This window comes from Jaculus jaculus, chromosome 7, assembly GCF_020740685.1.
Source record: "Jaculus jaculus isolate mJacJac1 chromosome 7, mJacJac1.mat.Y.cur, whole genome shotgun sequence".
Classification (NCBI taxonomy): domain Eukaryota; kingdom Metazoa; phylum Chordata; class Mammalia; order Rodentia; family Dipodidae; genus Jaculus; species Jaculus jaculus.
In genome coordinates this window covers 23,368,255-23,395,442 of record NC_059108.1, presented here as the reverse complement: position 1 = coordinate 23,395,442, position 27,188 = coordinate 23,368,255, and the positions used below count along the sequence as shown (strand labels likewise).

General features: G+C 46.4%; 1 protein-coding gene across 2 annotated transcripts in view; it reads left to right on the top strand.

Annotated features, from left to right (window-relative positions):
* Positions 1 to 27,188, top strand: part of Fam124a (family with sequence similarity 124 member A) — a 63,012-nt gene that overhangs the window by 22,181 nt on the left and 13,643 nt on the right. The window contains exons 3-4 of one of the 2 annotated variants that reach the window (XM_045155473.1): positions 12,894 to 13,633; positions 15,995 to 16,095. In XM_045155473.1, coding sequence (XP_045011408.1) covers positions 12,894 to 13,633; positions 15,995 to 16,095 — 841 coding nt within the window. The remainder of the gene's footprint in view (positions 1 to 12,893; positions 13,634 to 15,994; positions 16,096 to 27,188) is intronic. The other variant, XM_045155472.1, reaches the window with a different exon arrangement.

The following is a 27,188-nucleotide window of genomic DNA, read 5'->3' as shown; positions in this document are numbered from 1 at the left end:
CCCTCTCTTATTTTTATCTCACCATAGCATCTTCTGACATTAATATTGGCTCGTAAAGGTAGTGAGGCTGAGCTGTTCAACGTGTGCTGGCAAGACTAGCTTTCCGTGTGTGTGTGTGTGTGTGTGTCTGTGTGTGTGAAGCATAGCTGTAAGTCTTTCCTTTCTCAATTATGGGGAGAGTCAGGCTTTCTCTGTGGTTCCATACTTAATATATCATTGCCTCAGGTTTGAGAACATCGAGAATAACGTGTGGGTCACAGGTCAGCTGGGTGGCGATGTTGAAAGTCTTTCTATGAAAAGATCACCATCAGTTGGTATCTTCACAAGTCTTGCTCTTGCAATAGAGAACCATACTTTGCAGACTGGTTGCAACTGCTGAGTTGAAAGAGAATACTATCAGAAAATTGATTTCTGGCCTTATCTGTGCCTGTTTTCCCTAGAGCAATCAATAGCCAGGACTGTGCACATGGAGGGCTTCAAGGCAACAGGAAAATCAGAGAAAAGGGAAACTAAGTTAATATCTCTGAATTCCATCCTCTACATCATCTGGGGCGTATCATTTTCCACAGGCATTTTTTTTTTAATGTCTGTTATATGTCAGTGTCTTTCTCGGTTAGGTAGTCAGTTCCCAAGGACAAGGGCTGGTTCTTCGTTATGGTTGGATATGAAATGTCCCTCATAAATTCATGTGTTTGAACCCCTGGGGGCCCATCTAGTGAAGCTATTTGGGGAGATTGTTGGACCTTTTACACATAGGACTTACCTAACAGATGTAGGGTAGAGCTCATTCATGGCAGCTCATCCTGGTTCGGGCCCGAGCCCTCCGCTACCTGATCCACCCAGATGTGAGAAAGTTACCTCGGGTCCCCACTGCCCGAGATAGGAGCCACTCCCACCACCAGGAACTCCATCAAGGCTTTCCCACCGTGATGGACTGCACCCTCTGGATCCATGAGGGAAAATAAATCCTTGCTACTTTCAGTTATCTCTGTAAGGAATTCTCTCACAGCAGTGAGAAAATTGACTAATTACACCCATGTTTCCTCCTTTGCAGTCCTTAGTGCCTTAAGGATAGAGACACTTACATAGGAGGGTCAGAGCCTGCAGTTGGGGTTTGGGAAATGGCTATTCTGTTTTTAGACATGCCACTGGCCAGTCAAGCTGGGCTGGTAGCCTGTCCTCATCCATCAGTGGGGGCCTGTACGAAATGTCTCACCACTCTTTAATTTCTGTTCCTGTCCAGTAAACTTGCCCTACAAATGAACCTGGAGTACATGTTGTCTAGGGAGGCTTAGAAACAAAGATTAGAGAACGTGTCAGTATCATACTAAAATTGACATAGTATTTGAATATTCCACTGAAATTGAGGCCAAAAAAAATGAGTCCCCAAGCTCTATTTCTTACATCTCTAGTGCGATTATGAACAAGGCCAGTGCTGGAGCTCGTCAGTGATTTTCCGACCCTTGTATTCAGGTTATTTCACTGGAGTTGTTTGTTTGTGTGTGTGTTTGTTTGGGGCTTTTTTTTTTGAACAAATGTAATAGCCAACCACTCACTGTTCACTGTTCATCTTATTTTCTAACACCAGCCAGAATAAATCTCTTTTTAAAATAAATTTCCATTATGGGCTGGAGAGGTAGATGGCTTCACAGTTAAAGTGTTTGCCTGCAAAGCCAGAGGATCTCGGTTCAACTCTCCAGGACCCATGTAATCCAGATGCACAAGGGGGCACACATGCCTGGAGTTTGTCTGCAGTAGCTGGAATCTCTGGCATGCCCATTCTCTCTGCCCCCCCTCTTTCTCTCTCTCAAAATAAGTAAATAAATAATATTTAAAAAAAGAATTTAAAAACAAATTTTCATTAATATGTTAATATATTTGTGAGAATCCTTTCCCCAGCTCTGTGTAAGACTGGGGCCTGGAGTTCCCTGGTGAATAAGCCCATGGGATTCATGATGGCTACATCTTCCTTCTATATCTTTTTATTTTGGTAGATATGCTTTATTTCTTTTTTTTTTTAATTTTTATTAACATTTTGCTTTATTTCTTTTTTATGATACTTTTAATTTTAATTTTATTTTTATGAGAGAGAGAGAGAGAGAATTAGCACACCAGGGCCTTCAGCCACTGTAATTAAACTCCAGACGTGTGTGCCACCTTGTACATATGTGTCACCTTGTGTGCACATGTCACCTCGTGTGCATGCATCTCACCTTGTGCGTCTGGCTAACGTGGGTTCTAGGGAGTCGAGCCTGGTTCTTTAGGCTTTACCAGCAGGCACCTTAACCACTAAGCCATCTCTCTAGCCCGATTTGCTTTATTTATTAAAGCTACATAGATACTAATTTTGGTTCTGTTGTCTCCAAGCCCTGCTGTGGCATCTCCAAGTCCATAAGAGTACATTGAGAGCTTGACTTTTTCAGGATGTTTTGGCTACAAGTGAAAATGGCAAGTACTTAATGTGGTTTAGAAAGAAAATTACTAAGCAGAATGAAAGACCAGGTATAAAATGCCATAGACTCATCAGGTCTCTGAAACTCTGGAATTTTTGTTTTTTAATTCAGAAGGGATCTTTTGTATAAAAGCACATCATTAAACATAGGGACTCTCTATGCCTCAGATCCATGTCACCTGCTCACGAGCTTTCAAAAGTGCTTAGACTTAAATACGCTAGATAAGTTTAAGTGTTTCTAGCTGTATTTATATCTCCTCAGACTAATTATTCACCAAGCACTCTGTCTTGTCTGAAGATCTGTGTCAAGCTGTGCCAGAGCCTCAAGTGTCATTGTCAGTGCTCTCTGGTTGGTGTCTGGTTTTTGCTTCCCTTCCCTTCCTCTGAGGGACAGGAGGAAGGGGGCGGTTCAGAAAGATAGACCTGAATGTACCTTGAAAATACAATTGAAGTAAAATGGCCAGTCCTATTTCCAAGTGGAGAAGAACGCAGCATTCCTTAGAATAACTGTTTTGCTGTATGTTGTTTCATTTCGTGTGTGTGTGCCCATGTGCATGTGGAGGCCAAAGGACAACAACCTTAAGTGTGGTTCCCTTTTTGAGACAGGAGCTCACCCGTTAGGCTAGGCTGGCTGGCCACCTGTCTCTACCTCTCCAGTGCTGGGATTACAAACGTATACTCCCATGCCTGGCTGCTTTTACATGGGTTCTAGGGATTGAATTCATGTCTTCATGTTTGTAAAGCAAACATTTGCCAACTGAGCTATCTCCTCAGCCCTGTTTTCTCTTTCTTTTTTTTTTTTAACTTTTTTTTTGTTTATTTTTATTTATTTATTTGAGAGCAACAGAGAGAAAGAGGCAGATAGAGAGAAAGAGAGAACGAATGGGTGCACCAGGGCCTCCAGCCACTGCAAACAAACTCCAGATGCGTGCGCTCCCTTGTGCATCTGGCTAATGTGGGTCCTGGGGAACTGAGCCTCGAACCGGGGTCCTTAGGCTTCACAGGCAAGAGCTTAACCACTAAGTCATCTCTCCAGCCCCCTGTTTTTACTTTCTTAATAGTGTCTTGATTTCAGAAGGAGCCTGAGAGTTTAAATTAGACATCCAGGCTGCTGACATTGTTTCTGCAACAGATGATGGAAATTGAGAGGGCTAACTAACTGCCGTTGGAGCAAAAACATCTTTCTGACCAAAGCTTAAAAGGGCCCAAGGAGCCCAAAGACTCCTTGTTGTTTTCTGCCTAATAAAAACTAGGGCTTAGCTTCACTATTTCAGCCTATATTCAATTCTTCAATTATAGGAAAGTTCTGGGAATTGAGACCAGGGGAGGAAAACTGCGTTATGTAAGTGATGAACACAGCTGGGATCTCCTACAGTGAGAAACCCTCTGTATCACGTTACCGCCACCACGTTCCATGATTCTCTCGCCCCTGCACCTAATTTCAACTTCATTTGGCATTGGGACAGGCTATGCCCATGCTGAGAGCCCAAAGTTGCAGTCTGATCAACGGCCTTGTCAAAATTATGAAATCACAAAGAATTGAGGAAATTGGAGATTTTATCTTAAATCTTGGCAGGGTTAAGGAGATTGCTTGCGATTTTCTCATTAGTTTAGAGATGGCGAAGAATTGGCTTTCTAAAGTACGACAAAGGGAAGGCTGGCTGCTCATTGCGTTCCAGATGAATGGACTCTCCCAGGAAGAAACTTGCAAGCTCCTTCCTTATGGCATTCCAGGAAGACCAGTGCCACCCATGCTGCTTAGTGGGGCAGAGGCCTTCTGTGGATCTTGTATTCCTTGTCACCTTTTTCCTCCTGTCGTCCAGCCTGCTGTTGGTTCAGTGTCCGCCTGTGCCCTGGACAAGTCTGTTGTGTTTCTAGCCTCTTAAGTCATCTGGGTTTTCTGCACCTGGGTAACATGGGTTCACTGAAAGCAGACTTTACCCAAGCCTGGGAGCTGTTCAGTGCCCAGTGTGGCTTTAGAGATGCAAATAGATTTATTTACCCCCATGGCCATGAAGTTACAGGACCAAAGCCAGTGCCCCCTTCTGATTCAGGGTCCTTTAGCCTCCTAGGCTCAGGAAGCACTGGGGTACTTATTGGCAGTGATTTTGATACTGGGAGGGTACAGGATAACTTTTTCAGTAGATGGTAAATGGTTCTGGCTGTTGCCTTGGAAACCTCTCATTATCTCACATTAAGCATGTGCTTGCTCAGTGACCTGCCACTGCCCAGCTTCATCTCACATCACTGTTTACCATGTCTCCCCCACTGGACTATAAGCTCTCTGAAGGCAGGAACTATCTTATTCTCTATTATATCCTGTAGTACCTGGCACATGGAAGATGATCAGTGGACATTCCTTGATTGAATTAATGATTGCCTCTGAATTACAGTGTCAATGACAAACTGGATAAAATAACAGTAATATCAACAGTTGGTCAAAACTTGCAGAAAATGGGGGCTGGAAAGATGGCTTAGTAGTTAAGGCACTTGCCTGTGAAGCCTAAGGACCCAGGTTCAGTTCCCCAGGACCCACGTAAGCCAGATGCACAAGGTGGCACATGTGTCTGGAGTTCATTTGCAGTGACTGGAGACCCTGGCATGCCCATTCTCTCCCTCTCTCTCTCTCCATAATAAATAAATAAATAAAATATTTTCTAAAAAAATTGTAGAAAGGAACCTGGGAAGATGCTTAGCAGTTAAAAACACTTGCCACCTAAGCATGAGAGCCTCTCGGGGCCAGAGACTGCTAAATTCAACTCTCTAGAACCCAAAGAATAAGCTGGATATGGTCATACTCAGCTGTAACCCCAGTCCATGGGCAAGATGAGGTGGGAAGGAGTGGGAGAATCACTAGGGCTTGCTCACAGACAAGAGCATTTGGTTGAGGGACAGACCTTGTCTCAAGGAAATACATGGATGACTAATTAGAGTGGAATCCTCAATGAATGTTCTCTTCTGGCTTTGCTGTGAATAAATATACCACAACACACACACACACCAAGGAATTTTTAACAAAGGAATATCTGAGCTTGTCATATGCTAAGATGACTCAAGGCAGTCACTGGGGGAGGACAGATCTTGACCTTCAACTCGACATCCACTACCAGGAAGTAACTGCTCTGGGGACATAGGATAAACCAATTCACCAGTTCTGAGAATTGGACCAGTCCAGCAGGCTCCAGCTGGCGGGAGACAATGCAGGCAATGCTGGTGCACAGTGTTGGGCAGCAAGAATGCCCACGAGGGCCCCTGGTGCAGGCGGCATGGAGACTGCCAAGCAGCCAGCTAGCATCCAGAAGTTTGTCATCTGGCAGAAGGGCCTCAGTCTGCCGCCTCCTCCTCCACAGCCCAAAGCTTCAAATGCCCACTCAGCTGGTCAGTCAGTTCCCAGCAGGACTGCCCACCTAAGAGGGCTGAGAAGCTGAGTTCAGAGTCCCAGCCAAGCAAGCTAAGTCTGGGGACAAAAACCCAACAGGTTAGTTACCAGGATGGAGTGCTTAGGAAGTGACAGAGCATACTGGTGGGGAGAGTCAGATTTGGGGTTCAAACAGGACTTGCCCTCCTCTAGCCAAAGGGTCTTGAGCAAGTCAGCATTTGAGCTACAGAGTGGGGAAAGTACACCTCTGCCATCATTTCAAGATTAAATGAAATAGCATAGGCTTAAAAAAAATAGAAAGGAAATCAAGTTTTTAAGACAGTGTCTCGTAAATACTAAACAATAAATGCTTGGTATTGTCTGCATTTTTTCCTGTTAGAGTTAGGTGGCCAGCAAAAAGAGACTACGACATATCGTGGCAGAATCTGCCTACTCTTGCTCTTCTTTTTAAAAAAATTTTTTTTTCTTTATTTATTTGAGAGAGAGAGAGACAGAATGGGCATGTCAGGGCCTTCAGCCACTACAAACAAACTCCAGATGTGTGCGCCCCCTAGAGTGTATGTATAACATTGTACACTTGTGTCATTGTGTGTCTGGCTTACATGGGACCTGGAGATTCAAACATGAGTTCTTAGGCTTCACAGGCAAGCGCCTTAACTGCTAAGGCTTCTCTTGAGTCTTGTCCTTCCTCTTGTAGGAGGCCTGCTCTCGCTGCCACCACTTTCCCTAAATCTTCTGTTGTCTATTATTGCAGGAAACAGTAATTGTCCACAGTCACATGTGAAAGCTCTTTCCTTTTGAGAGACACATGGTCATTTGAAAGCCTGGTCTATGCTGGGTGGCTATCTCCCAGCCTCTGACAGGCCATGGGCACTTCTGAGGTCTTTGGAAAAGACAGGTAATAGATATGACAAAGGCAGGGAGCTTCCCCCAGTGCAGCATTTCTGCTTCTCCAGAGAGGCCTAGAGGCTTTCCATGATGATTAATTATTCACATTTTCTCTCCTTCCCCTCAAATACTGGGTTCCCCGGGCAGCTCCACAGCAGCAGATTCTCCAGGGTACATGTAACCTTAGCACCTGATGACGGTTTGGAGCTGTGACTCTATGGTTCTCTGAATATATTTCTGGGTCACATGTATTGGGAACCTGTGAGAATCCTGATGCCACTGCCCATTCTCCCTAGCTGACTTCAGCCATACTGTGCTCAGGTTCATGTAGCTCAGGGGCGGCACGTGGCCTTATCCTCCTCACCTGCATGCTCTTGGCTGTATCCTGAGCTGCCAGCCCTCAGGATCTGGGCACAGTGCCTTTCAGCCTGCTCCCGGGGCCTGGCTGCCTGCCCTTTGCAGAGCTGCAAACATTCAGCCAACCCTGCTGGCTTCAGCAAGGTCTTTGTGACTGCTCTCTGGGAAGCATCTGTGGGACTGTCCACGGTGGCACAAGGCTGAGCGTCCTGACAACCCTGGCGGACACAGACGCTGTCTCTCCCGGCCTCTTCACACACCCAGCCCCTCCTGCCTTGCTGCAGGCTTGCTAAGGGTCACTCTTCCATCTTTCTTTCCCGGCTTCATCCACCCGTGCTGCTGGCCTCTTTGAGGTGCCCTCCTAGCCAGTGCTGAGATGTAAAGACTTGGGCATGTGCCAGCGGGGAGGCAGCTGTTGGCATGGTTTCCTCAGAGGGAGACCAAGGGCCAGAGGATAGACATGCAAATGGATATCCAGGACACAAAAGCCATGGGCTGGTGGCGGGGCAGGCAGCCAGCAGGAAACAAGCAAGAGAGCCACAGAAAGGGGCAAGGTGGTAGCAATGTGGGCAGACGTGCCCCAGAGTGGCAGCCAGGCATTCTTGTGGGAAACAGACACAGCAGAGAGGAGGATGAAGTGCTGATGTGTGCAGGGCCTCCGTGCTGGAGAGAGGGCGAGTCTCAGGTTGTGTGTGCCCCTGACAGGTCACTTGGCCTCTGGGTCTCAAGTTCCCACCTTGTAAAATGCAGATAATAATCCCACCCTCTTCCAGGGTTTGTGCAAGTAATAAATGAGCTCCTGCATGCAAAATTCCTAAAAAAAAAAAAAAAAAAAAAAAAAAAAAGGACATTCATTAGTTAATTTGTCACTCTGGGTTCCTGGCTCTGTGTGCACCTCGTGCTTGGGGTCCGAAACTTCTCTGACAACTTCTTTTCCCAACATTCCTTCTGCACCAGGTACTCTTCCTTCCTCCCCCCCCCCCCACCGACAGAAATTATCTATAACTTCTCACCCAAATTCCTTCATCCTCAGCTTGCACAAAGTGTTTCTGTCCTCACTCCTAATTGAGTGTTCAGTGCCATTTAGCAAAGTCATATCCGGTGATGGTAGTGGAGTTCAAAGCACCATGGAAGAGGGAAGTGTATGCCTCCGTGGCTGTGGCATTTTCTTTTCTGGAGTTAGTGACTAGGAGAAACATCACTGGGTTGCATCTTCACTGTTTTTGGCTGAGCGGCGCTCCCGCCACGTAGCAAAAGCCCAGGCGCAGAAAGAGCAAGCAGAGAAAAGGGCCAGAGTGGTCCCAGAGCTCTGTCTGCTCTCTCCGGCATCACAGTGAGTTTTCATAATTCAAATTGAGATGAGAGCGTGCACAAGTTACTGCGCAGATGCGAGATGATGTATGAAGGCAATGGATCCATCCTTAGATTCACCCGTCACTTCTGCAATACCAAAGTCCAGTTGCCAAGGGACATCCTCCCAGGAAGTCACTTGCACATCTCAAGAAAAGTGTAGGGCTGGAGGGATGGCTTAGCACTTACGGCAATTGCCTGAAAAGTCAAAGGACCCAGGTTCGATTCCTCCAGGACCCACGTAAGCCAGATACACAGGTGGCACATGCATCTGGAAGTCACTTGCAGCAGCTGGAGGCCCTGGTGTGCCATTCTCTGTCTCTCTGTCTCTCTCTCTCTCTCTCTCTGTCTCTCTCTCTCTCTCTCTCTGTCTCTTAAGTAAATAAATAAAACTTTAAAATTAAAAAAGAGAAAAGAGGGCTGGAGAGATGGCTTAGCTGTTAAGCGCTTGCCTGTGAAGCCTAAGGACCCCGGTTCGAGACTCGGTTCCCCAGGTCCCATGTTAGCCAGATGCACAAGGGGGCGCACGCGTCTGGAGCTCGTTTGCAGAGGCTGGAAGCCCTGGCGCGCCCATTCTCTCCCTCTTCCTCTATCTGTCTTTCTCTCTGTGTCTGTCGCTCTCAAATAAATAAATTAAAAAGATTTTTTTTTTTTTAAAAAAGAGAAAAGAAAAGAGGATAAAGTGGAGTTCCTGGTCTCTCCCTATAATTCTTTCCTCATCTGACTTACACAGCACGTCAGATTAGGGCAGCTGTAGAGCATTCCTCCTATGTCTACACCCACCCCACCATCTGTGTGGGCTCCTGCAGCCTGTAATGCTGTGCCTCTTGATTCACCCCCAGTTCCATCTGTAAGGCCTGTTGAGTTACAGCCGCCTCCACACTCCTAGCTTGAAACATCAGTCATTTGTGGTTGGTTCCCCCCGCCCACCCATATGCCTTGGGTTAACTAATCTAGCCCTGTTTGAGCCAGATGGCTCTGACTTTGAGTGAGGTGGGGCTCAGCTGGGCTACTCAGCTTCATTCTCTCTCTGGAACCAGAGGACTCACTGGAGCGCATTCTCATGGAAATGTCAGAAGCACAGAGACAAGGCAAGACACTTGAGCTCACTCACTTTCACTGCACACACCTAGGCAGTCTTGTCCAAGATCAAAGGGTGGAGAAATACACATCACACGCAGAGGAGCTACAAAGTCACATGGCAGAGAGTGAGGACACAGGGTAGATAAAGAAACGGGCACACAAACTAGAGAGATGGCTCAGCTGCTAAGGCGCTTGCCTGCAAAGCCTAATGACCCGGGTTTGATTCCCCAGTAACCACGTAAAGCGGGATGCACATGGTGGCGCATGCATTTGGAGTTCATTTGCGGTGGTTGAGGGCCCTGGCGTGCTCATTCTCTCTCTCTCTCTGAAAATAAATAAAATAAAATAAAATAAAATAAAATAAAATAAAATAAAATAAAATAAAATAAAATAAAATAAAATAAAATAAAATAAAATAAAGCAGGCACACAAACAGGACCAGGTTCTTGATATTCCTGGCCTGGACTCTTCAGCAGTCTTTCACCTCCTTACTTGGTCTATAATCAGCCCCCTCGCTGGCTTGATCCCAACATCTCTGTGGTAAACCCTTCCGTCCTTTACCAAGTAGAGCTGACGTCCCATACAACTTGGCTCCAGTGTGTCTCTCCAGTTGCATTTGTTGTCATGCTGCGGAATGACTCACCACCCCCTTCCAAATGTGCTTTTTTAAAACAGTTCTCATAAACAGTCTCCCTGTTCCTACAGTAATTTTTCCTATAGTTGAGGTTAGTCTAAGATGCTGTTTATCTCCAGGCCCGAGTCCCACGGAGCGTCCTCTAGAAAGCCTCTGAGGAGTGCTCAGGAGGAAGACCCGCTCCTTCCCGTGTCCCTTGGCAGTAGATTGGCCAGCACTGCCTCGTGCTCTTATGCACGTGAAATGGGGACACATGCTGAGCAGGGAGGGGAGGAGGGGACAACTTGAAATAATTCCACCTGCCATTCTGCTCTGGGATCATGGGAGAGCTGAGGCTTCTTTGGTCATCCTTTGATTCCAGAAAGCTCTTTGCTCCCAAAAATCCTCTTTGAGAGTTAAATGAGACTTTTCTGTTATAGACAGCTCTGCAGAAAGCTAGCTGCCCAAACAGAGAGACACCTGCATGTCTGTCTGTGTTGTGTGGTTGAAGTACCATGTGGTACTTCAGTAGAAATCCAAAAGACTTCCAGAGGTCATGTTGTCCACAAGCAGTCCTTAGTTCTTGTGGGCTTTGAAATCTTAAGTCCCACCCCAGGAGGCTATTCTATTGCATTCTTTTTATTTTTTTTTCCTTTTTCTTTTATTTATTTATTTGCAACCAGAGAGAGAGAGAGAGGAGATAGACAGAAGGAGTATGGGCATGCCAGGGCCTCTAGCCACTGCAAACAAACTCCAGACGTATGCACCCCCTTTGTGCATCTGGCTTACATGGGTCCTAGGGAATTGTATCTGGGTCATTTGGCTTTGCAGGCAAGCGTCTTAACCGCTAAGCTATCTCTCCAGCCCACTATTGCGTTCTTTATAAGCATGTATCAGGTTGAGTGTAAGTTTTTATTATCTGTATTTTCCACATAAATCATGAAGTTCTTAACTGAGTCTTGTGACTCTTTAAAAAACCACTGCCTGTGGTTGTACGGATTGTGTACTGCACACTGTTCATCTCTAGTGTACATAAACACACTCCTATCCTCCTCAGTGGTGCCAAGCTCCTTGTCTCTCCAATGATTTGTATATACTGATTACATGAGTGTGCAAATGAATGAGTGTAGGCAACCGTAAGCTGAACTGCTCCTGAGTGACTTAACAGAGTTGGGATGGAAAAGTTAGGCAAGTTCTCACCTACCAGTATTAAAGCCCTGTGGTGGGAGGTGCGTGTGTGAAAAGGACTTGTAAACCCACTTGAGATGTCTTGTGTACTTACCATTAAAAAAAAAAAAAAAAAAAAAAACTCCGGCTGGAGAGATGGCTTAGCAGTTAAGCGCTTGCCTGTGAAGCCTAAGGACCCCAGTTCAAGGCTCGCTTCCCCAGGACCCACATTAGCCAGATGCACAAGGGGGGGGGGCACACGCATCTGGAGTTTGTTTGCAGTGGCTGGAAGCCCTGGTGCGCCCATTCTCTTTTCCTCGCTCTCTGTCCCCCTCCCCCGTCACTCTTAGATAAATAAATAAAAATGAACAAAAAAAAAATTAGGAAAAAAAAAAAAACCCTCCCATCCAGTGAATTGATTGAGGTTGTGGCTCCTAAAAGCCCGTCGCACTATGCGGACATTAAAGACCACTGATCACTATGCCCGGTACCCTAGGGGACATTGAAGCCCATGCATCATGCACAAGAACAGGTCCAGATTCCAGAGGAAACCTCTTTCTTCCTAACCTTCACCACAAACGGCTGAGAACTGTCTTGGTTGTCTTCACTTTGATTGAAACACTTGTATAAAGGCCCACAGAACATTTTATTTATTTATTTATTTGACAGAGAGAAAGAGAAGGAGAGAGAGAGAGAGAGAGAATGGGCGCGCCAGGGCTCCAGCCTCTGCAAACGAACTCCAGACACCTGCACCCCCTTGTGCAGCCGGCTAACGTGGTGTCCTGGGGAATCAAACCTAGGTCCTTTGGCTTTGCAGACAAACGCCTTAATTGCTAAGCCATCCCCTCCAGTGCACCACAGAACATATTTTGAAAGAGCAAATGTGACTCCCAAGGGCAGCCTCACCTGGGCAGTACTGGTCTCACCACGAGCTTCCCCCTACCTCTAACCACAGCCCTGGTAAGCTCCAACCAATAGCAAGAGTGCCCCCACAAGGCCCCCAGGGCGTGTTCTCTCCAACCACAAGGCCCCAGGCCCCCTCCAATGGGAGGGAGCCCTCCAAGCTCCAGGTGGTGAGCACACATCTCCTTTGTTTTCCGCTGGATGCTCCTACCTGACTAGTGCGATGACCGCTCCCCCCCACCCAGGAGCCTATTAAAGGAATGAATAAAGCACATCAAGGAAACATATGAGACTCGAGCGGTGGCAGTTTAAGGAGCCAGCGGAGTGAGACAATGTGGCTAATTTAGGACGTCCTAAGTGGGCTGCAAATGCTGCATCCTTTCTTCCCCCGCGGGCCAGCAGAGCATTTAACGAAGCTCTCGACCCGATGAGGTACCGGACCAGTAGCAGTAGCCCCCCCGTTTCTCTCTGTACTAGGATGTTGCCATAGTAGCTTTTGCACCCAGACTTGGAATCCAAGGCGGGTGGGGAAATCACAAGTCATGGCTTTCACTCAGTTAGAATGTAGCTTCTATCCCTAACAAGGGTCCCCCCACGTCACCCACCAATCACCATGCCACCCATCCCATCCATCCACTCAACTCCACTCGTGTGTGTGTGTGTGTGTGCGCGTGTGTGTGTGTGTGTGTGTGCACTCCCAGGTGAGCTGTCCGTGGAAGAGGCGCAGGACCCGTTCCTGGTGAGCATCCACATCATCGCAGACCCCGGGGAGTCCCGGCCGCTGCAGGAGGCCATCGACGAGGTGCTGGCGTGGATCCACCCGGACCTCCCGCTGTTCCGCGTGTCGGAGCGGCGCGCGGGGGGCCGGCGGCGGCGGAAGGGCCCCCGGGGGGGCGCGCAGCCCGCGCTGGCCGTGGTGCTGTTCCTGCAGGAGGACGAGGGCCAGGGCCAGATCCTGCAGCTGCACCGCGCGCTGCAGCGGCCGCCCTGGCGCCACCACCACACGGAGCGCGTGCACGGCCGCTTCGTGCCCTACCTGCCCTGCAGCCAGGACTTCTTCACGCTGGCGCCCGGGACCCCGCTGTGGGCCATCCGGCCCGTGCACTACGGCCGCGAGATCGTGCGCTTCACCATCTACTGCCGCCACGACAGCTACGCCGACAGCCTCCGCTTCTACGAGCTGATCCTGCGCCGGAGCCCCAGCCAAAAGAAAGCCGACTTCTGCATCTTCCCCATCTTCTCCAACCTGGACGTGGACATACAGTTCTCCCTGAAAAGACTGCCCGGCGACCAGAGCCCGGTGCCCACCGACTCCTCCGTGCTGGAGTTTCGGGTGAAGGACATCGGGGAGCTGGTGCCCCTCCTGCCCAACCCCTGCAGCCCTATCAGTGAGGGACGCTGGCAGACGGAGGACCATGATGGCAACAAGATCCTTCTGCAGGTACAGAGGGCGTCTGTCCACCTGTCGTCTTGTCTCTCTGTCTTTCTGTCCGTCTGTCTGGCGGGAGGTATCCATCGGTTACAGAGCCACGAGTTTAGGAGAGGGAGAACCCTGTGGCCCTTGTGCATCCTAGACCACACAGGGTGCCCTCCGTAGCCACCCAAGCAAGAGCAAGGGCAGAAAGGCCTCGCGGCTGGTTCTGTTCATCTTCCTAGCGTGGTGCCAACCTCCACAGACACATGCCCAGTTCTTCCGGGAACCTCCTCAGTCATCTCTGATTGAGCACCCATAATACAGAGCCTAGGAATGGCACCGGGCTTCTAACCCAGGGCGCTTGCTGTTACAGAGTCGTGGATCCGGGCTGGAGAAATGGCTTAGTGGTTAAGGTGCTTGCCCTGTGAAGCCAAAGGACTCAGGTTCAATTCCCCAGTATCCACATAAGCCAGCTGCACAGAATGATGGCACATGTATCTGGAGTTCATTTGCAGTGGCTGGAGGTCCTGGCACACCCATCCTCTCTCTCTCTCTCATATATATATATAAATCCACTCTCACACCTGGGATTTTTCTGATGTGTTCTTCTCCCTGCCCTCCTCCACCCCCATGGAGGAATTTCAGGGAGGTCAAGGGGTTTGAAAATTGTAAAATATGTTGACAGTCCACCGAGAAGATTTCTGGTTCCCTTCTGTCAGCACCTTCCCCGCCTTCCTCCCTCCCTATCTTTCCCGGATGTACGCCTTCAGATTCCCCTTTCTCCTTCATTCTATTTTGCTGTGTCCCACCCTGATCAGAGACCAGTGATCATACTCTAAAATTCAAATTTCAACATGGAGGTTAAAGAGCGTCCTGTGCCTGGTTTTGCTTAATCATAGCTTTCTAACCCAGGCCTCCTTGGATCCACAGGTTAAGGCAGTTCCAGGTGTATAGCGTGGATATGTGACTCAGTGGTAGACTACTTGCAAACCAGGCATGGGGCCTTGGGCTCCATCCCCATCACCAGTAAAGCCTCACCATCCGGCGCCCCAGGTGTGTGGCTACCTGAAGGGGACGAACAGATGACCATTTGGGAGGCATTGACTCCAGGGGTGTAACTGTGGGTACTGAAATCCCAGGTAAAATTTCACAGATTTTGTTGGTCCTGGCTTTAAACACCAGAACTTTAATCCACGTCTCACGTGAGGAAGTGAGGGAAGGGCACATGTCAGGAAACTGGGCCACACCACAGCCAGGGCCCATTTGAAGGTCAGCTTGAAATGCCTACTAGTTGGATTCTTTCAGACTCCTTCTGAAGAAACTAATGTTGCTTTGTTATTGAATAAACTGAAAGTTTATTCCTCCCTAATCCTTTCTGAAATGTGAGAAGAGTTTTCTTCTGCATTTAAAGACTGCCAACTACTTATGCAGAACATGACAGTTGCACCAGTAAAAGTTAATGAGATGCGAAGGATTATGCTTACCCTGAAAGACCAAACTGAATGTGATGATTTCTGAAATGATTTCTTCTGTTTTGTAGTCATGAGAGGATTCCCCCCCCCCACACACACACACAATTTGTCTAATAGCACAAATGAAAGAACCAAGTAGAAAGGCTTGGCCTGGGGCATGGAGAGGAGATGTCAAAGAAGAGCCACGCATTTGGAGCAGTTACAAAAGTCTGCAGGTGCGGGCTTTGGAAGTTAGGAGATCAGTGAAAGAATCAGAAAATGGACTCGCATCTTGGGGCTCAGGAAGGCAGAACTCTGTTCAGAACAGGAGTGTGCTGAGCAGCAGTATGCTACACTGACATGGGCAGCAATGACAAATAGTCCTCCTTGTTCTGGGCGCTCACGGCAGGGAGTGGCCTCTTACTGTAACATGAAACTATATTTAAGTAGCAAATCAGGATATCAGGTCAGCCGGGCGTGGTGGCACGCGATTTAATTCCAGCACTGGGGAGGCAGAGGTAGGAGGATCACCATGAGTTCAAGGCCACCCTGAGACTCCATAGTGAATTCCAGGTCAGCCTGAGCTAGAGTGAGACCCTACCTCGGCCGGGGGGGGGGGGGGAGAATATCAGGTCATAGGTGGAGGAGCAGTGAAGAAAATGCCTTTTTAGCTACAGGTTCTTTGGAACTGTGTGTCTTGTGTGCGTTATGTCTCTTATTGCTGTGAGAACATACATGACAAAAAGCAATTTAGGAGCGATTTATTTGGGCTCATCGTGTGAGGATACAATCCACCGTGGCAGGAAGACACGGACACAGGATTAGCTGGAGGCTGTAGCATCCTGAGCATGAGAGACTGCCTGCTCGCATCCCAGCGGACCAGGATGAACAGAGAGCTGAGGCTCAGCTCACGTTCTTTTCATTTCTTTTTATTCAGTTCAGGACTCCAGCCCATAACGTGGTATGGGCCATATTCAGGGTGAGTCTTCCCTCCTCAGTGAAACCTCTGAGGAAACATCTTCATGGACATGCCCAGAGGTATGTCTCCATTATGCCCTATGCATGTCTTAACCCAACCAAATCAACCATCAAACCGTTACAGTTCCCCCAGATCACTTTCAAATATAATTTTTAAAATAATATCTTTATTTACTTATTTATTTGAGAAAGAAATAAAGAATGAGGAGAGAGAAGGGGGGGGGATAATGGGTGCACCAGGGCTTCCAAGCCACTGCAAACAAACTCCAGACACACACACCACCTTGTGCATCTGGTTTACGTGGGTACTGGGGATTTGAACCTGGGTCCTTAGACTTCACAGGCAAGCACCTTAACCTCTAAGCCATCTCTCCAGTGCAAATATAATTTTTTAAAGTTTTAGTTTTTTTTAAGTTTTAGTTCAATTGGATGTGACAATCCAATAAAGAAAATCTTGATTTTTTTTTAGTTGCTTTGTTAACATACATATCACCCAGAGTTTCTAACCCTGCTCCTTTGCTTTGTTCTGACTCTCTGTATCAGAGGTCTTCTCCTCCTCCCTTTATAAGTCCCCTAGAGAAGAAAAACTGAGCTGGTATTTTATTTATTTATTTATTTATTTTTCAGTTTGGGCAAATACACAGCCCCCATAGAACTTGGAGATATCTTTTACTGAGGTCTGATGAGATGTCATCGCCTGAAACTCATCTCTTTTCCTCAGTGCCTGGTTCAGGGGAAGGGGAAGAGAGTATGTGGCGGTCATTAACATTGGAAGTGGTCCCAGATGCCTCTGGGGAAATGCATCTTGGGAATTTTCTTGATGCTTGATAATACGGAACTACAGCTCTGTGGAGTTAAGATCAATGTTAATGACGACGTTAAGACAATGTTAATGGACAAAGGACTAAACTGACCCTGTACTTGGAAGAGGATAGGTTTGCATTATATGTTTCTGTTGACTTTTTATTTGAGATTGTAAAAGAGTATACATACAGAAGAGTGCACGAATTGTAAACATGTAGCTCAGTGAATTCCTGACAAGTAAACATGTGTGTAAGTGGCATGCAGCTAAAGGAACAGGACAGAAATAGAAACACAAGGAAAGGCTGTCTCTCCTGCCCCAAGGTCCCCTCCCTTAAATGACCACGTTATTACTCTGTAATGTTCAAGAAGAGGTCACTAGTCAGAAAAAAAAGGTTGAGAATATGGCTGTGTTCATTTTTTTTTTTATACTTGTAAGTAGATCTCCATTTTTTACAAGATAACTAGTAAAGATATATACTTGACAAGAAGGGTAATAAAAAGCAATGCAAGACAGAAGAATGTGAGCTATGTTGTAAATGTCGGGTAAGAAATAACAAAACAAACATGGCGTCCAAATGCATGTCATTTCCCATGAACTATCTGGGCCATTCCGGGGTACCCACTGGCCACATGTGACCACTAAAATTTAATTCTTACGTTAAATTTAAAGTTCCATTCCTTGGTCATGCCAAACAGCTTTCAAGTGCCCAGTGGCCACGTGTGGCCAGTGCTTGTCATTCTAAAGAGGGCAGATACTGAAAATTTTCAACCCTGAAGAAAGTCTGTTGGACAGCAGGGCTGCCAAATTTGACTTGGAATTTGTTCTTTTTCTCTCCGTCCCTCCTTTCCTTCCTTCTTTCCTTCTTTCTTTCCTTCTTTCTTTCTTTTTTCTTTCTTTCCTTCCTTCCTTCTTTCTTTCTTCCTTCCTTCTTTCTTTCTTTCTTTCTTCCTTTTTCTCTGTGTGTGGTGTGTATGTGTGTTCATGTAGCAGACAGCCTCCACCAGGCCCAGTTTATGGGAGGAATAGTGTTTATTTGAAGCTTATGGATCCAGGGAAAGTTCTGTAAGGGTAAAAAAAAGAGAAAAATCCACCACCAAAAGCAAGGGCAAAAAACTGGCAGTTAAGCTGCAGGGAACCCAGGCAGAACTCGCGCACTTTGCATATCTTAGGTTGGAATTTGGGATCCATCCCACTCCCCACACACACACCTTAGGGTTGGACCCTAAGGATCCACCCACAGTGACATCTGCTCCAACCAGACAGCTGGAGACCTAATTTACAAGCTCTAATAAACTCCTGAATCAACTGGGGGACACCCATTCAAAACACCATGCATGTTCATATGAACGTGGGTGCACATGGGTGCTGGAAGCCAGAGGTGGTTGTTAGGTATTTTCCTAATTGCTCTCCACTTTATTTACTGAGGCACACTCTCTCACTTGAACCCAGGGCTTGCCAGTTCAGCTTGTGTAGCTGGCCAGCTTGCCCTGGGGAATGCCCTGGGTCTGGCTCCTAAATGCTAGGAATACAGGCAGGCTGCCACACCCATCCAGCATTGATGGCATTTACATGAGTGCTGGCGATCAGAACTCTGGTCCTGGATGCTCCCACGGGGCAGCAAGCAGTTTGTCCCCTGCGTGGCTCCCCAGGCCCCCTCGCTTTCTTGCGCAAAAGCAAGAGGGAAATTCCTCACTGATGACAATGCAGCAGCGTCTGTGAGGGGAAAGCACACTGCGCTTTAGACACATGGGGAACTCTGGTTCTGAGGACCTGTGAACTATGCCATCGCAGTCACGTATGTGGGAGTTATCTGTCATTCTAGAGAGATGCCACAAAGTATGTTCAAGTGGTTCAGAGAAGAGACCTATACATCAAGTCTAGGATATATGCATGAATGTCTACTTGTAGATAAATGATAATATACATATACTTGTAGATTTTGATACAATACAATAATCATATGTAGGTGCTGAGTTACAGGGGTTTTCTTTGTTCTTTTAATATTTTCAGATACTTAAAACGTTTCATAATAGAGAAAAGAGCACATATTTTTAACCATTTTTTATGGACTTTTAAAAAAATATGTTATTTATTTATTTATTTGAGAGAGGGAAAGAGAGAGAGAGAGAGAGAATGGGCATTCAGGGCCTCCAGCCACTGCAAACGAACTCCAGATTCATGCGCCCCCTTGTGCATCTGTCTTATGTGGGTCCTGGAGAGTCGAATGGGGGCCCTTTGGCTTTGCAGGCAAACGCCTTAACCACTAAGCCATCTCTCCAACCCTTTATGGGTATTTTTGAGTACTTGCCAGAATTTTTTGTTGACCATGTGAACGCTCTCCTATGCATGGTAAGCTACAAAACAACTAGCTTTTCTCCACACCCAAAGCAGATACTTAAATAGTCACTTTAACAATAATAATATTGACAGTAATAACTGTCAAGCCGTAAAATGCTTTAAGGTTGCAAGTGGTTCTTTTTTCTTCTTTTGCACGTGTTTATGGCACAACTTGACAAGTAAATCTTAGAATGTGACTGGGCCCATTATGATCCGTGCAGACTAACAGCACACAAATGACACAAATGACTGAAAAATGTCTGTGAGGAACAGCAGGTGTCGAAGGGCGATTCTGTAGCAGTCAGCCTGACGCTGCTGGGCTGGACCTCGAGGCCAGACACAGTTACGGGAGGAAGAAGGGATTTGTTTGACGTTTACAGATCCATAAGGGGAAGTTCCATGGTGGCAGAAGAAGCCGGGCTCCTTTCGCAGGACCATGCTGAGAGAGAGAAAAGCAAAAGGCCACCACTGCTACACCCACAAGCACATTCAGCAACTCCGTAAGGGCAGGAAGCTTGATGCGGTTGTCTTGGTTGTCAACTGGAGTGGACTGAGAGATGACCAGGAGGTTACTGATGGCACCTCTTGGTGTGCTGGTCAGGGCATTTCCAGAGATGATTAAATCATGAGGACCCTGTCCTAATGGTTTAACCCATTGATAAAGTCACAGTATGGTTAGCCTGTTCGCTGGTGGTTTAAAAAAACAAAGAACTACAGAAGGTGGGGCATGGCTTTTAAGGGCATTTCTTGCCCTGGCCACTTCCTATCTCTCACCTTCCTGTCCGCCATGACGTAAGGAACCTCTGCGACATGCCTCAGCTGTCATGCTGTCATACCTCACGATGGACAGCGTCAGTAGAACCAAAGACTGGACCCTCTGAGTCTGTGAGAAAAATCAGTTTGTCCTCTCTTGAGTTGTTTCTATCAGATTTTTTGGTTACAGCGGTGATAACACTGACTAACATGCTTGAGTATTGTCACTCTGAGAGATAAGGCCACCCACTTGGGAAGAAGGGCCTGTCTGTGTGTGGCTGTCCCCGCGGCCTGTGCTTCTCTAGTCCTGACTGCCACCACGTGCACTGCTGTCACACCGATGCCTGCAAAGGAGAAGAGTCCAGCCCCTGCTACTGGAAGGCTCTATAATGACTGTGGCGGACATCACACAGATCTCTGCTCCTTAGGTCATGAGGAGCTTATATCTGGCCTAACTTTAACCACTTGTTATTCACTCTGGTAATACACAGACCGCCCGCGCGCTCTGCGCTAGGTGCTGTGAGCTCAGAATGCAGCCCGGACAGAAGTCCCTGCCTTTGTGACACCAGCTTCTAGCAGGGGAGGCAGATAGCAAGCAAGGGATGCGATGACACAGAACACGTTAGAAGTTGCCACTGGAGGAAAATAGGAGGCTAATTCCATTCATGAAAACATCACCTACTAAGCCATCAAAATCTAAGGGGTTTTAGTTACTTTAGTCAAGCAAGGATTGTCCTTATACATGATGGATCCCCTGATGACTTAAGCCAAAAACTTCTGGGGGAAAAAACAAAAAGTAGATAAGTCTCCTTAGGAAGAAATGGCCATATTCAGCTTTCAAATTCACTCTTCTGCTTTTTCATAGTGTATATTTTCTAAAATATACAAGTAGTGTTTTTAAAATTCTCAAAGTAGGTCTTTTGTCTCAATTTAGCACATTGCTTACTTAAAATATTTGTGTTAGGCAACACAAGTAGATTTTTAGCACTCGGGCTTCTAGAAAGGAAACTAACTTTCTGAAATTGAAAAGCAAAGAAAATACCTAGACCAGCAAGGCTGAAGTCTGTCCTAAATCCTTAATCTGTTGGTCTGTTAGTTTCCTATAAATTTATAAAGAATTAGGTTTCACGTGCTTCTTCTGGTCACATAGCTTTCTTGTAAGTAAGATTTGGGGCAGTGTTTTTTTAAAAATATTTTATTTTTATTTATTTATTCATTTGACAGAGGAAGGAGAGGGAGAGAGAAAAAGAGAGAGAGAGAGAGAATGGGTGCGCCAGGGCCTCCAGCCACTGCAAATGAACTCCAGAAGCGTGCGCCCCCTTGTGCAGCTGACTAATGTGGGTCCTGGGGAATCGTACCTGGGTCCTTTGGCTTTGCAGGCAAACACCTTAACCACTAAGCCATCCCTCTAGCCCTTGGGCAGTGTTTTTTTTTTTTTTTTTTTTTCTAAACTAGAAGGCATTCCCACAACTTAAGCACTGTTTAACTGTTTGTGAGAAGCAGCTTCTGTTGCACCATACAAGCGGTGGGGTGAGTGTCAAGGCAAAGCTGTCCTTCTCTTCATATTCAGCACTGGTCAGCTCCACGTTGCGGCTAAGGTATTCACTGGCCAGCAATCCTTGGCTGGTGGTCCTCCTGCCCTATTCATAGCCCTAGTTGGTGTACCATGCTGGAACAATCCAGCCTGGCCTCCCTGGCCATATAGTCAACGTGGCCAGACTATCTGTGGACCTGATGTTACTTTGGCATTGAGAACTGGATTGAAGTGTGGGGGGGAGTTCTCCTTTCTTATGCTGACACCCCCGGCACACACAGCTTCAGTGGCAAGCAGCTGTATTTTCCTTAGGGAGGGAACACGGCTCTGTGTCAATGGGGGAGTGGCTTGACCTTCAGAGAGCAGAGAAAGACAAAGTCTCCTGTCTGAACCCTGGCTTCCTGGGCCCTGGAGCCTCGCTGTAGTTGTTCAGCGGTGAAAGTAACCTCGGTGTTGATATCGACTTAATTTCATATAAATGAAAGCTCGTGTCGTAATAGTGTATGTCGGACTTCTAGCCTTGATCACCGACGGAGTAGTACAGCACAAAATTCAGTGCTGATCCCCAGCCTTCTAGAGTGCTGCCTCTAAGAAGGGAGGGGTGAAAACAGTGGAAGAAATAATAAGCAAGCCAAGGAAGGAGTTTCCAGGGTTTGGTCATTATTAGGTTAGGATATAATTTTATCATCATCACCTTACATTCCAAAACAAAGAGCTTTAATCTCATTTTCACCCGAGGAAATGGGGTTGACTTAGAATTAATCATTTTTCTTTCGATTTTTTTTTTTTTTGTATGTTTGTTTGTTTGAATGTGGAGGTGGCGCTGGAGTCTGAACCCGTGAAGTAAGGGCCTTGAGCTTGCTAAGCAAGCCTCTAGCACTGAGCTAGTCCCCAGCCCCTAGCTTTTCTTTGAATACAACCTCAGAGGCATACGTAGTTTTGGTGTGGCCAGCCTCCATCCTGTGTCCAGTCAGGAGGGAGAATCTTCATCCCCGTCTCTTAATTTCTTTCCCTTAGGTCAGGTGTCCACCCTTGCTCAGGTGAGCACGTGGCAGAAATAAGATTGTGAGTCCCGAACTTGCGGACCCAGGACCTCAGGACTGTGTAGACACTGGAGGCCTAAGGACCTGTGAAAAGGCCCCAACAGGGCTCCATGTTGTAGAGCCATGGAAGCCAGAGAAATAAATTGCTTTGCCAGATCCCTTTAGGTCACATGGTGCAAGTAACTCGCATATGGGTAATGTTGCAGTCTGGTTCACTTTGCTGGTAGAAATCACCCAACCGAGAGCAGCTTGTGGGAAAAAAAGAGGTTTGTTTTGGTTTATAGGCTCGAGGGCAAGCTCCACTGGTGGTAGGGAAAACGATAACATGAGCAGAGGATGGACATCACCCCCTGGCTGACATCAGGTGGACAATGGCAACAGGAGAGTGTGCCAAACCCTGACAAGGGGAAACTGGCTATAACAACCATAGGCCCGCCCCCAACAATACACTCCCTCCAGGAAGCTTTGATTTCCAGTGGCCATAAGCTAGGGCGACTAGCATTCAGAATACCTAAGTTTATGGGGGACACCTGAATCAAACCGCCACAGGTAGTATGTCTCTTTATTAATCCAGTTGTGCAGATGGCTCAGGGTTACTCCTGTCTACTGTATTTCAAGTAGCTGGGTCTTAAGCTCAGTGTCCTTCTCTCATCCATGAACCTAAGACCATCTGGTTATCAGAGGGCTGTAGTGTAGCGATGTTTTGAGAGTGATCTAGAATCCAACTGAGTATGCAACAGACCTGGAAGAACCAATGAAGAAGTGATAGAAATTAGCCATGGTCTGAGTAAGGGTTCAGAAGTCTGTCAGGAGAGTGGAATTAGATCGATGTAAGTCCAGGGAGACGGATGTGTGACCAGTCCCCTACCATTACAGCAGCCATGAAAGAGGTCCTTGTCCCTCCTTGCTGGGACACCTCCTGGCCAACATGCTCTTTCAGTCAGCTAGAAAATATCCCCAGACTGTTTGGAATGGCATAGTAGTCTCCCTGGTGAACACTGACCTAATCCCAGAAAAATTCAGAGCTAAGACTGAGAGTACTATGGAAAACAAACTCCCACTGTTGACATTTTTTTGTTGTTGTTATTGTTGAGTTCAGAAACATTTTGTTTGAGTTTAGCATTTTAAGAATTGGTTGTATTTTAAAGAACCTGACCTTTAGATCAAGGACTTGTTATTCCAGCTTTAAATGTAGTTTGTAAGTGACATAGATTTGGACTTTCAAGTTGAGGCCTATACATAAAATTTTAATAAATGTATAATGATGAAACATTAAAGAGGATTTAATGTTCACTTGTATATATATTTAGTTAATTAAATTTACAAATTGCATAAGGACTTATACTTTTTAAATATTTTATTTATTTATTTATTTGGGAGGGGAGGGAGAAAGAGGCAGATAGAGAGAGACAGAGAATGGGCATGTTAGGGCCTCTAGCCACTGCAAATGAACTCCAGACGCATGTCCCACCTTGTTCATCTGGCTGACACGGATCCTGGGGAGTTGAACCCGGGTCCTTAGACTTCACCAGCAAGTGTCTTAACCACTAAGCAATCTCTCCAGACCTTAAACTATTTTTTTTTTAAATGAGACCACTGAATCACTTTAAAGGAAAGCTAAGGAGCTGAGGATTTGACTCGATGTTAGAGTGCCAAGTTTTGGGTTCCCTCTCCAGTGAAGAAAAAGAAGTCAAGGCATTAAATGCTGTTATGATGTTAAATGAAAATTATGTTGAGGGAAATTAATACAAACCCCTAGATTTATTACTAGTGTGGTAAGATTTGTGAGTCACATTCAAATCAATAAGAGAACATGGGATTAAGGTGAATAGCTTTAATGATGGTTTTATTAGTTATTATTATGAGGTGCTGGAGACAACGCATGGCCTTATGCATGCTAGGCAAGTACTGTACCACTGAGGTACATTGCAGCCCTCGATATTCATTTTGAAAGTAGCTTTTGGATTTCTTTTTTCTTTCTGTGTAGAAAAGCTAATCCTAAACTCTATACTGACACTCCAGAATTTGAACTGTGATAGTCTAGCTCCTCATCCTCCGGTCTGAAGTGTTAGTTGCATCTACCTAGGACTAGTCCAGTAGAGCCAGTGATAACCCCCAACAGCACAGAAGCTCCAAGGACCCAGTTACTAAACAGAATTAAGGGTCAGCGAAGCAGCTCTGAGAACCCATTCTAACCCCTGTGTCCTTGGAATGGACCTGTTGACCCCAAGCTCACCCTGAGAATGGGAATTTGGCCTATCCTCTTGACAGTCATCTGCAACTCCAGGTGGGCCCAACTTCAACCAGGGACCCCAGACCCAGATTTGTCTCCAGCCTTCATAGCCCCAACAGGTAAAAGTGACAGGGACCTCTTTGAGGCAGTCAGGTTGTTGCTATATCTGAAAATGCAAACCTGAGCTCATCATTTATGACCTGTTAAGAGGCTCACATTTTGACCATCCCTGATGAAAATGCTCATTAACATCTTTTTTTTGTTGTTCATTTTTTATTTATTTATTTGAGAGCAACAGACACAGAGAGAAAGACAGATAGAGGGAGAGAGAGAGAATGGGCGCGCCAGGGCTTCCAGCCTCTGCAAACGAACTCCAGACGCGTGCGCCCCCTTGTGCATCTGGCTAACGTGGGACCTGGGGAACCGAGCCTCGAACCGGGGTCCATAGGCTTCATAGGCGAGTGCTTAACCGCTAAGCCATCTCTCCAGCCCCTCATTAACATCTTTATTGAATATTAAGTTCTGTCTCTGGCTCTCTCAGGCTCTGTGATGATAAGCTATTCAAAGATGGGATTTAGAGCCTGAGGCAATGGCTTAGTGGTTAAAGGTGCTTGTTTGCAAAGCCTGCCAGCCAGGTTCAATTCCACAGCACCCACATAAAAAGCCATATGCACACACACAAATAAGTTATTAAAAGATTTTAAGTTTTTAATTTTTTTTTGGTTTTGTTTTGGTTTTCCAAGATAGGGTTTCACTCTAGCTCAGGATGACCTGGAATTCACCATGTAGTCTCAGAGTGGCCTTGAACTCATAGCGGTCCTCCTACCTCTGCCTCCCAAGTGCTGGGATTAAAGGCGTGCACCCCCACGCCCGGCTTAAAATATTTTTAAATTTATTTATTTTTAATCAGAGAGAGAGAGAGAGAGAATGGGCGCCCCAGGGCCTCCAGCCACTGCAAACGAACTCCAGATGTATGTGCCACCTTGTGCATCTGGCTTACATGGGTACTGGGGAATCGAATCTGGGTCCTTTGTCTTTGTCGGCAAGCACTTTAAGTGCTAAGCCATCTCTCTAGCCCTTAAGTTTTTATTATTCAGTGTTTCTTTAACTAACTTTTTACTACCTGTGATGATTAATTTCTTGTCAACATGATGGGATTTAGAATGATTGTGGAAACAAATCTCGGAGCATGTCTGTGAGGGCTTTTCAGGATTAGGCCAGTGGAGGACTCACTGTGGGTAGCTGGAGTCCTGGGCTAAATAAAAAGGAGAGCGCTGAGCAGCAGCATTCCTCAGTTTCCCGAATGCAGACTGAATGTGAGCAGCTCCCTGCGGCTTTTGCTGCCATGGGTTTCTTTACTATAATGAGCTGTCACCTCCAGCTATAGGTTGAAATAAGCCCTTCCTCCTTCCCTCCCTCCCTCCTTCCTTCCTTAAGTTGCTTCTTGTCAGGTTTTCGGTCACATCCAGGAGAAAGTACTGAATATACTACCCAAGAGAGCACACACAGAATTCTGGCCAAGAAAGTTCCAGAACTCTGCTTTGTGAGTTTCTAACCTATGCCTTCATGCTTCGTCTTAACCTAGGAACCTTTGGAGTGCTGCGGGCCTAGATTCTGTTTGAGCAGATTCATTGTTAGTACAAGACCAAACTCAGTCATCAACACCATCCTCCAGTTAGTCAGCTTTATGGAAAAGATGAGATCTGTCTTCGCTGTTTAGACTCTACAAACAGCAATGACGTCCCTGTGTTCTGAGCAAGGTTACATGGAGCCCTGTTCAACAGGAGCCTTTGTTCCCTGGGCAGTTGATCCCTTCTGATGTCAGCAGCTTTGTGTTCCTGGCATTTGTATTACAAATACATTCAGTCATTCTCCGTTTTAAGTGAGTTAACAGATAAGAACCAGGTAAAAAGATATGGAGAGGGGAGTGTGGCCATGGAAATCCATTCTCCTGTTTTCCATCACCCGTATCATTTTCCAGACAGAGGTTAGTTAAGAAAACAAGTTCAGTATACCTTAGCCAAAATACTCATGTAAAAAGAGGAGAAAAAGTGAATGCCAAATGAATTAGCACATTGAATGAGGCCAAGACAAAGAGAAAAAAAAAAAGTATTTCTATATGCTTGGCTTTGCCCTCCCCAGAGTTCTCAGTGCAAATTGTTCAAGGCATAGTTTGCTGAGTCTCAGTCTTCACAGCTTTCTAGAAGCCCAGATTTTTGGAGCTGGAAGGTTGCAGAAGTTCCCTTCACAGGAAATGAAAAAGAGGGTTTTTCAAATTCTGAAAAGTGTAGTGTTCAGTCATGAAAACACAGTCATTATATTTCAGTGACCATAAAAACAGGTAGAGGCCCTAAAGAAGAAAAGAGGTATAGGCCTAAAGACAGTAGGGATCCAAATAGCGCCCCCTCTGGCTGGACATTAGCATCGCCTAAGGACAGTAGGGGGGAT